At 40.7% G+C, this 10,742-nt stretch overlaps 1 protein-coding gene across 2 annotated transcripts in view; it reads right to left on the reverse strand.

The window, feature by feature from the left end:
• INPP5A (inositol polyphosphate-5-phosphatase A) overlaps nt 1-10,742 on the reverse strand; it is a 147,982-nt gene that overhangs the window by 20,031 nt on the left and 117,209 nt on the right. For both annotated transcript variants that reach the window (XM_017733823.1, XM_017733824.1), the window contains exon 11: nt 3,076-3,149. In XM_017733823.1, coding sequence (XP_017589312.1) covers nt 3,076-3,149 — 74 coding nt within the window. The remainder of the gene's footprint in view (nt 1-3,075; nt 3,150-10,742) is intronic.

The following is a 10,742-nucleotide window of genomic DNA, read 5'->3' on the forward strand; positions in this document are numbered from 1 at the left end:
CCCTACTTACATCTGAGAAACTGGACCATGGTGTGACGCCACTCTAGGAGTGGTGTGAAAACAAACCCAGAAAACTGCTTAGGGCGAAATTTTGACCCCACTGAAGTTGACCACAAAAATATCACTGACTCGAAGGACCAAAGCTTTCAACCTCAGGCCAGCTACAGTAGTGTATCAGTAATATCTCATGATAAAGTCCAGAGAATAAGCAGTTTAGGTTGATAAAAAAATGGATTTTTAAGTAACAGTCTCCTGTGACTCAAAGGGCTGTGACCTTTCCTATCTATCTCAAAAGTACACTGAATTTCCACTGAATTGAGGGAAAAAGTTAAAAGTAGGACAGAAATGCAACTGTGCTATCGATTTGTAGAACTCTGTGTTCTACAATCAATCAATTAATTGCATGCAGAAATGATGAAGCAAATGAAAGAAAGAGAAAATTGTCCTAACTGCCCTTTCCTTTCCTGCGAGCTGTGAAAGGCAATACTTGGATGTGATCAGTACCGTTTTAACCAAGATACTGTCTGCATCCCATGATGTAAGTCCAGAACACCAAGCATCAAGAAGGATCAAGGAAGTAGAGAGTGATTCACAGACAAAATCACTAGAGGTGGAATCGACCATAATTAAAATAGCATGTATAAATTAAATTCTGGAATACTACTTTAAGGCTATCATTACAATTGCTTACAGCTTCCTCCTAAATTCCAGTGCTTGCTAACTAAGCCCCTAAGCTTGACACAAAAGTGACCAGAGCTTTCTCTGTCCCTTCTTTCAGTGACACAGCCTTTGTTTGATGCACTTGCAGAACAAACGGATGCACTGCACACTTTCCAGCTAAGAATAACAAGAAGCTTAAGGAAATGGTTTTTAAATCTACAGGGCTAAATGTACCCTCCTTCAGTTACAAGGATTTTAGATACAAGTCATGCACTAGATATTGTATTCTGTTAAAAATACAAAATCTAGTGTATGACTGGATATACGACAAATGTAATTCAAGCTTGTATTTACAAATGTGATATAACAGCTGCTACATCATCATAAGCTACAGAAAAGAAAAAAGAGGAAAAATGGAGGAAGAACTACTGGAAGTAAAAGCAAGACATGTAGGCCATATATTTAATTTCTTCCTTGCATGAGTGAAAAGATTCCAAGTTAAAAAGAAGATGTACTACATTAAAATAATTGCTTTTTGCCTATTTAAAATACACGGTTTTGCAGTTAATAGAACATTGTGGTCATTATTTCAACAAGAAGAAAAATAAATAATGTTATTTCTTCTGGGAAATCAATGTGCTTGTTTCATGAACAAAACTACCATATTGACCTGCAGTAACTCTTACAACTGAGAATCCAGTTCTGAAAGTACCTCACTTACACAGGACTTCCTGAGCCTGTGGCTGTGCAAGGACCATGGGATGGACAGTAGCATGTCCTTGCCTCATGACACAGAAAACAAGGAGGGATGGGTGAAAAAAGCATCCTAATGTAAAGCCAGTTTGCTCTTTGTGTATGCATGAGTTTAGCCTGTTGTTTTTATGTATTTTATTTTTTGCAATATTCTCATATTCAAGTCTCATATTTTGTCAGTATCATCTGCGTAAGTTTGAAGAAATTTTGTGTTAATTAAACTCAGTGTTAGCGTCCTTTCCATATCATCTTTCAGTACACAAAAATTTTTTACCATTTATTATTTTTACTATTACCTAGTTGTTATGGAAACCGAGCAAGTAGAACTAAGACACACAGAGACTACTCACACCTAATTTCTGATCTCTGCTTGAGGGGAGCATGACACCAAACTGCACTTACAGAGTGGTCTGAAGAATCTGAAAACTATTAATGGAACAATGTATTTTTGGCAAGCCTTGCTCTGGCTGAAAGCACTAATGTTGGAGAAATGAAGTAGGAGAGTATGTATGGTATAAAAATCATATCACTTCCCCTCACCTTCATCTACCCTGACCAGATACATGACGAGTGAGACACACTCAGGGATGTACACACACTGCTGGTCTACTGTTATCATTCTCAATCAATAAGGACAATTTAGAGTGGTGGCAACCTCTCCGTGCATACTTCCACTGTCCCAGGGGATCAATACAAATCAGTATCGCAGCTGGCTGGTGAGAAGTAATGAGATTATGATCACAAAAAGGCAAGCTTTCAAAATTTTTTCTTAGTGTATGCCAAAACATCATACTTTTCTATCTGTCCATGAAGCGTAAAATAGCAGTATTTAAAAATATTGTATCTATTAACAGAAAAGTATATAAAAGCATAGTTTTATCTGTCTTTTTTCTACCAGTTTTTGAACTTTTTCCTTGTGAATGCAGTATTCCTTTCCCTTGAAAGCAACTGTGAGATTTGACTTCCTCACTCTTGGAAAGGGACCATACATGTATAAAACGGCACCAAATTTTCCACAGATTTCTCCTGAACAGGACTACCATTTGCAAAAGGCTTGGTTTTGTATGATAGCAATACTTGTCTATTCATGGCTAAAACACCTCAGGGATGACTAAAATAATGCGTGTGTATTAAGCCAGCCAAGTTATTCTGTCTTTAGTAGTTACATGATGTTTACTGAAACTGAAAAAACAGAATCTAAGTTCCTGCCCCCTTTCCTGATACCCCTCTTGTATTACCCTGAGTGATAGCAGCAGGCTCTACACCCCCAGCTGAGTGCACTCCTGCTGAGTGCCTCTGCTCGCAGTCATCAAACAGCTTGAGGCAAAGACTGTCTTTATGGTTGCAATAATGTGATTTAACAGGTGGTCTAGCCCCAGTGCTTAAAAGTCCTTCCACATCTCTGAGCACACAATCCTGCCAGGTCTGTTTTAAGAGCAGCTATAAGACAGTATCAGTGGAACCCGAGTGATGAGCTACAGAGCACTACTTGCACGTGGTTTATTAATGATGGAGGGGATGTGGGGAGAATAAACAGTCATGAAAGGAACAGAGATCATTATAATTTCTGCAATAAATATGGGAACATTCACATTTTACCAACAGTGCAAGTAACAATTATGTTGTAGCTGGTTAAATAAATGGATTACATATGAATCTTACCTGGGAGGAAAGGAGATGTCCAGTTCATACAATCTGTCTTTAAAGACTGACAGCTCTCTGTCAAATTCTAAAAGCTATAAAAGATAGAAATAAATGCATTCACTCTTTAATGTTGAACTGCAGCAATTTAAAAGTACTGCATTATATAAAAGGAAATAAAAAGAGACTATGATCACACACAGCTTGAGGTACAGCCTTCATAGAACAGTTTTTATAATACAGTGTAAAACAGTCTGGACTATGTTGATGCATAAACAGTGCCTTGAGAAAAGTATTCAAAACATTCATTTTTCTCAATAAAAGTCATAACACTGGCTCTTCACAGCACTGACCTGTAAGTGCTCTCATACTGCAAGAAGGCTACATTTCTTGAAATTACATTAGCAATATTTTCAGAGATAAACCAGACTAGCATTAAAAAAGTACAGCAAACTGGTATGCTAATCAGCCCGTGAGCATGTCGGTGAAATGTATCCTGTTACTCTGTATTATCTTTAGTGCAGATAAGCAGGAACAAAAATCACAAGGATGTGCACATCACTCTTCCCAAGCAAAGACGAGAGGTGTTCCTGAACACCTATTCCAGGTGGTGCACGGCAGATAGCAGACAGAGGGATATGTGTCAGTAGGTAAAGGGTGTTCCCAGGCAGCAGCCAAGACAGAGCACCAGAAGCAGGTGTTTAACAAAGATGTCCATAAGTCTAGATTTAATGTCCTGTATAAATATTAGTCCTAGCTACATTTGTTTTCCCCTGGACCTCTACAGAGAAAATAAATATCCACAGTCTTTGTTCATAAACACAAACCCACTCACAACAACTCAATGATAATTATCCCCATTAAACCTGTAGTTGGTCTGATGGACACAAACTAGCTTACTCCAGAACCTGGCTGGGGTGCAGCCTGATATCCCAGGGAACTGGTAAGCTAAAGACAACAGCTCATCATCTGCACGGTGCTGGCCCTGGCTCTGAGGGCCACTTGCTGTTCTGACAAGCGTCCCGGCACTGTCCTGTGCCACGAAGGTGTATTTGCCCACTGTTCATTAATCATGTCCCATCTCACAGCTGTGCTGATACCATTGTATGAATGGGAGAGGTTCCCAAAGAAATTAGATTGTGTCCCTCTTTCCCCTCTGTCACCTCATAAATCATTCCTGAAACGTGCAATTAGCAGCTACTTGTACACATTAATTATCTGTGTGAAAAGCAGCTACCTGAACCACCTGCACTGCTGATTAGCTCCATCTCCACGGCTCAGCCAGCTCTCTCCAACTTCTCCTGCCACACTGCCATATGTAGGTCCTACTTTAGTTCAGACAACACCAAATGCTGCGACAGTATGCTGGAAAAGATTCTGCAATACCAATAACCATGACAATTTGTAGATGTTTTAACATCTGACTGAAAGCCTGAGAATTCAATATGTTTGGATAAATATTTAGAAATATCTGTGTGGAAACTTACAGTATATATCTAATAATATACTCAATCCTAAAAATGTTGGGCTGGTCCAGTCACTCACTAGTCTAACTGAAGCAATTTCAACATACTTGAAGAATAAATGGATGTTTCCATTACCATGAATGTTTCCAGACTGTGTTCTGTATTTCAGTAAGCAAAACAGATTGGTAGCCACGATACATACACACTGGCTATGAAAACAAATGTTTTGTTTTCAAACCATCCCCTTCCTGCTCCATGGGTCTCCACCTTAAAGGTATCAACTGCCCAATATGTATCTGGGAGAAGAAAACAAGTTGCCATCCCCAGTTAAAACTATTAATTGAAATGTCTGTCTATTAATGTGGTGCAAATATGTATTTTCTACTTTTTCAAGTACACAGCTCAGAGTAGGGAAGGGGAGGCATCAGGAGAGAAGGCTGTTTCTGAAGCGTTAAACTGCGAGGACTGAATGAAAGAACAATGCTCCCCAGAACACAATGGTATAAATTACTCATGGGCATCCCAAGGGCTGGCGAAGTTCAATAGATGCATTGTCCTCTCACACCAATCCACATTTTCAAAATTTTATACATTCAGATTGTTCTTGCTATGATGGTACTTGCAAACTCAGTGAGGCCTGGGGTTTAGAGGACTAAGCATTTGGATGTGCATTATTACCCACAAAAATTTCTGCTGTGTTTGTTTGCTGCAGTTGTGTACGTAGTGTCTGTGCTATGCAGATGAGCTCCTGACACTGGTGACAGATAACAGAAACAAGACTGCATTGTGTACTGCGCTGTCAGTTTCCCAAGTTTCCTCAGGTAAAGGGACAGCTTCAATCTGAATCGACACAGCCTAAGCCCTACTAGGTGCCTAGAAGTATTTAGGGAACACTCGTGGTGAAGAATTCATCCTGCCATGTAAAACAGCCAAATATTTTTGCTGGATAATTTAGAAAAGCTTTTATTTCCTGCTATATATTAAATAATTATGCACTTTTATAAATTATTCTTTTCCTAGCTGTTAAGTGACTGCGTTACAGTACCTGTAACTTTCTGTCCAAACACGACCACAAAGTGTGCAGACAGACACCTGCTCGCTCTTGCCGAGGGCAAGGACAGGTTATCTGTGTGCTCAGGGCTGAGCAGTGGGAACCTCCCTACAACCTCTCTGTGTTTACCTGGCAGCACTGCAGGCAGTGAGGAGAGGAAGGGAAGAGATGATGAAAACCTGAACTGTGTATTTTGTGAAAACTGCAGTTATTCTTTTCAGTAGAAGAGCATGTTTTAACTATTCTTTTTTGGTATGAAAAGCACTTGCATTCTCATTTAAGCCTGTAATCTCAAAATGCAAGATTTTTAGTGCAAACACAAGGTGTTTACTAGGTCTTGTCAGAACAATTACAAATGTCCCTTGCCCTGAAAGCAACTTTAGTAAGAGGAGGCATAGGGCCTGACACGGGCATCATATCTGCTCTAAGACAAGTACATGGGCGTCTGGAGCAACCTGGCATGACAGGAAATGAATGAAAATTAACATGGGCAAGATGATACTACGGAGCAGTCAGAATTTTACAGGGTAATGTCTTTACTTTTAAAGCATCTAATGTTGTCTTTAAAAACCCCATCTGGAAAATACTCCTTTCATGGCAATTTCAGCACAAACTGCTCACTCATTTCCATACTGTACACCAATCAGCACTGTGAATAATGTATTTGCTGTAACAGGAAACATGAGTATGTCCGTCACTCTAAATGTCTTAAAAATGATAAAGAAATTAAGTTCAAACGCTAAAAATCAATATATTGTTCTAGTTAATTTACTCATAATAAGATCATCCTTAAGAAACAAATCTTTAAGGTGTTACCTGACACACTGTGATAATTTGAGCAATTACACAGAGATTTAAAAATGCTGTGACTGGCAGTTCATTCCAGAATTATATGTCATAGGCAGTTTTCAGAAGACTGCTTTTTTTCCTCCAAAGTCAGTTTGACCAATGTATTTATACCTAAATAAGAGCAAAGATGATGCAGGATCTATGTTTTATCTGTTCCAACACTGAGTTGATGATATTACGTCAAGATGTTTGCTCTACAATGCCCAGTGACCAGCCCAACAGGAATGTTTGATTAACACCTGAATGAAAACACCATCCATCCATACAGGTAATATATCAATAGTTAGCTCATACCTGTGAGCCACTGTGACCCCACACTGCGGGGAGTACAGCCAGGCAGTGTGTATAGGAATGACTGCATTTGCAGCAAAGAATATTTCCTATTTAATTTGAGGAGAGTTAAAAGCATTTAGGGCTGATGCCTGTGTCAGCTGCAGTGCCCATTGCCTCCTAAGGGAATTACCAGAACTGCTGGTTTTCTAGGGTGCTGTGTAGTCTGTAAAACCTGCTGATGGGAGTCTCACTTTTTGCTCCCTTTCTCTTGGCAGCGCTGTTACATGCATTTATGTGCCAGGGCGGAGGAGAAAGAAATGTGCAAAATTCTAAATTTCTACATTATGCAGCTTGACAGTAATCAAAGGGTTATAAGGGAGTTTAGGCACCTGCAGAAACTGAGATTCTGCTTGCTTCAATTTAAAGCAATGAGGCACTGGTAAAAGGTCAGCATCTATTGGTACACTGCAATGGGCCACCTTGGCTAAAATCATACACGTATGAACCCCTTCAAACAGGGCAACTTAATTCAGTCATTGGAGTAGAACAACAGCAATTACTCATCAAGACCTACAGACCAAAGTCAGAGCACTGGTAGATCAGGAGGTGATATTAGCAGCATTCATCAAATCCATCTGCAGGACCCACCAGAGAATTCACAGCTGTGAAAGGGAAATGAAGTTTCAGACCAAAAAGAGGAGATGAGCATACAGAAGTGACCTCAGAGAATTAAAACATGTGGACCCTGGTCACCATAACCTCCTTTGCCAGTCTTGTGGAGCACACATTTTTTTCCAAGACACTTTGGAAAGACACTAGTTTTATCCATCTTTCCAGTCACAGCAAATTATTTAGAAACTGATTCAGCAGTCTACTGACTTCAGATAAAGGTCTGTGGAAATGCTGATTCTTCCCATTTATCCATGAAAATGCCATACACAACTCTGCCTGATTTTAAAGCTACTTCTTTCTCTAATGAAGACTTTGTAAAATGATCTATTACTATATATTTTGAATCTCAATCTTCTTTCTCTCATTGTCAGTCTTTAAAATCATGTTTCACAGAGAAAAACCCAAATCATTGAATATAAATGTACCACTTATGCTGTTTCTGTAAAATATAATATTTCTGCACATATCTATATATCCTGAATGGCACTGCTGTCAAACCACAAACACCCACATAAATGTAGATCTATGGCACACAGAGAAATGGCACCAAAGAGATTGTTCTCAGCATTAGGGGGGTGAGGCACAGCAACGCGTGGCTAGCAGCACAGAGGGCTAACACTATTGGTATGGATAAGCTGTCAGCCAAACACCCTGCTAACAGTTCCAAGGGCTCAGCCACCCCTCTGTTATGCAACGTGCAGCAGAGAATCCAGATCTTATCTTGTGAGACTTTTGTTACTTGAAAAAAACATCAGAAATCAGAACCTGTCATACTACTCAGGAAATTAGTTTTTAATGAGAGGACTGAAGTATATGTAAAGGATAAACTAGTTAAGAAGCCAAAAGCACTGACACAGATTAAGCCTAGGCTCCCACTCGTGCAGCAGCAGTGAGCTTTCTGCTGACCACAGAAGCTCCTTCCACACCCCAAGGGCTCCTTGCCCAAACGCTGCCCTGCAGCAGTGAATTGCATCCCATCCCTCACGCTGCCCTGTGCCCAGTAGAGAGCCTGGAGCACCCAAGAGGTAACACAGAGACTACATCCCCATCACCCTGTGCTCCAGTCCAACTCCTCCAGCGGACGGTATCTGCTCTCTAGACCATCAATGTGATGTGAGGGCAGTGTGGCCCACAGGCCAGTGGCCATGTCCTGTGACTAACTGCTAGTCACAGCTGAACACATGCTTCCCATTTTCTGATGGGAAAAATGGATTTTGTCACTCACTCTCCTGGGATTTCAGTGCTTACCTCAATTTAAAAAAAATTTGACTCCAGAAAAATGCATTCATGCAAATTGCCGTTTTCACAACTTTGCTGAGACAGACACTAAAAATTATTGTAGCAATTCATAAACTGTGCACAGCAGCTTGTGACAAAGCTCCTTCAAAATGTCAGGAATGACTAAGTGGATGCTATCCTTAAAACCAAAAGACTTTAATTAGGAATATCCTGCTTGCAAATATGACACACTCTCTATGGATTATTTCATTAAACTTTATATATCCGTTACTGTGAAACATTAATTTGTCCCACTTGGGAGTCCAAACCAGCATGCACTGTACTGTCCTGTTACACAGTTACTTGTGAGCTGCAATTCAGCAGAAGTATGAAATATGGAGAATACAGTTTTAGTATTACTTGTAGAGTGGTTAAAAACTGGAATTTTCTTGAGGAATGACTATGAAATGTTTCTTACTTGGGCAAAACTCCCACTGTGGGTTGAAGATTCCCCCAGGCGAGGCCCATGAGGCAGGCTTGGCTGACATGAGTCTTTTGGGGAACAGGCAGGACCACAGAGGCAAACGAATGCTGGGTGTGCCCCTGGGGGTGTGTGCGGAGCTCCACTCATTCTCCGTGCCTCCCTCACAGAGAGCCAAGCACCTCGCAAGGTCATTGGGAACTTCCAGACACCGAACACTGAGATGTTCCTCTTCCAGCAGGGATTCAAATTTGTACCCTCCTTGTGTGGAGAGCTGCCGGGTGCCAGCAGGTGGGTGCTGGGGCAGGCGAGGCAGGGCACACCTTTCACCCAGCAGGGCTCTGCCTGTGGGCACTGCTGGCAGTGAGGACTGCTGGAGGCAGCTCCTGGGAGCAGCAGAGAGAAGGATTTCAGCCTGTGCTTCCCACAGCATTTTTCTTTCAACACCTATGTAACACAAATACACAGACAGGAGGCCTCAGACCAGGGATCAGAACCCATCTCTCCATCCTTGCAGCTGGGTACCCCACTCTCATCTCTAGCTGTGCTTTTTGTATGGAAGTGTCCTTAAGTATAACTTTTCAAGTTAAACTTACTATTTGCTTTTCTCTATGCGTGTGTGCAATCCTGTGTGCATGCAGGCATTCATCTGGGAGGTTATGAGGGGTACCTGGAGAGTGCAAGAGGATTGAGCTATGGCAGAGAGATGGTGAAAAAACAGTTAAGCACCTTTCTATCTTTGTTTGGCTTGCCACAGACTTTGGGCAAGATGTGGAAGCCTTGGTATGCTGCTTGTGTGCACAAATATTAACTGTAAGGGATGATGGTGAGATCCATAAACTTGGGGATTGGAATGCAGGTGCAAACATTGCCTCCTTGGATATTCTTTTCCAAGTCACACAGGTTAAAAAGGGCCAAAGCACGTTAGCAGATCATACTACAGGCTGGACTACAGAGTGTAAATACAGATGCTGAACCTACTCTTCATGCTAGACTTAAACAAGAACCAATGCCTAATAAAAGAAATATATCACAGTACACCTGAATTATCCTTAGGCCTTACAGCAGCTGTATAGAACAGGACAAGTGGGAAAAGGTCATGAAATAATATTTGTAACTTTGTGCGATGGACAAATTCTACATCAGAATAATTCATCTATTTGAAGCTTGCAGTAAACAGCTAACCCAACACATCTGGACTGACTTGTTTGTGCAATCTGGCTTTACATTTATGTTTTGCTAGTGAGAACAATTTATTGGTAATATTTCCTATCTGTCATTTCTCATTTTGCAGTTTATCCAGTGGCATACCAACTAATCATTAATTTAAGCAAATGCAATTCTAAACACAGGAATGCTGCCTCTGAATAAACAAACAGAGCATGAAGCTATTTTCCTATTAATACTTTATGAAAATCAGGAATCTCAGAAGACCACCTTAAATAAAAGAAGCAGTTTCAGGATAGGCAGGATTTCCTTGTGACCAGTCTGAGGTAGCAATGGTCCTAAGCAATCAATTTCCTTTCTCTACCCTAATTTGCCCTTATACATCATATTCAAGATTTTATCTGGACAGAGGCTGGTTGGCTCAGTGGATAAACCTCTGGCTTTTCACCTCTGGGATCATGGTTCAAGTCATACCCTGATGAAATGCACTTGATCGTCCTAATCTAGTTCC

The sequence above is a fragment of the Corvus brachyrhynchos genome, unplaced genomic scaffold (genome assembly GCF_000691975.1).
Source record: "Corvus brachyrhynchos isolate BGI_N302 unplaced genomic scaffold, ASM69197v1 scaffold514, whole genome shotgun sequence".
Classification (NCBI taxonomy): domain Eukaryota; kingdom Metazoa; phylum Chordata; class Aves; order Passeriformes; family Corvidae; genus Corvus; species Corvus brachyrhynchos.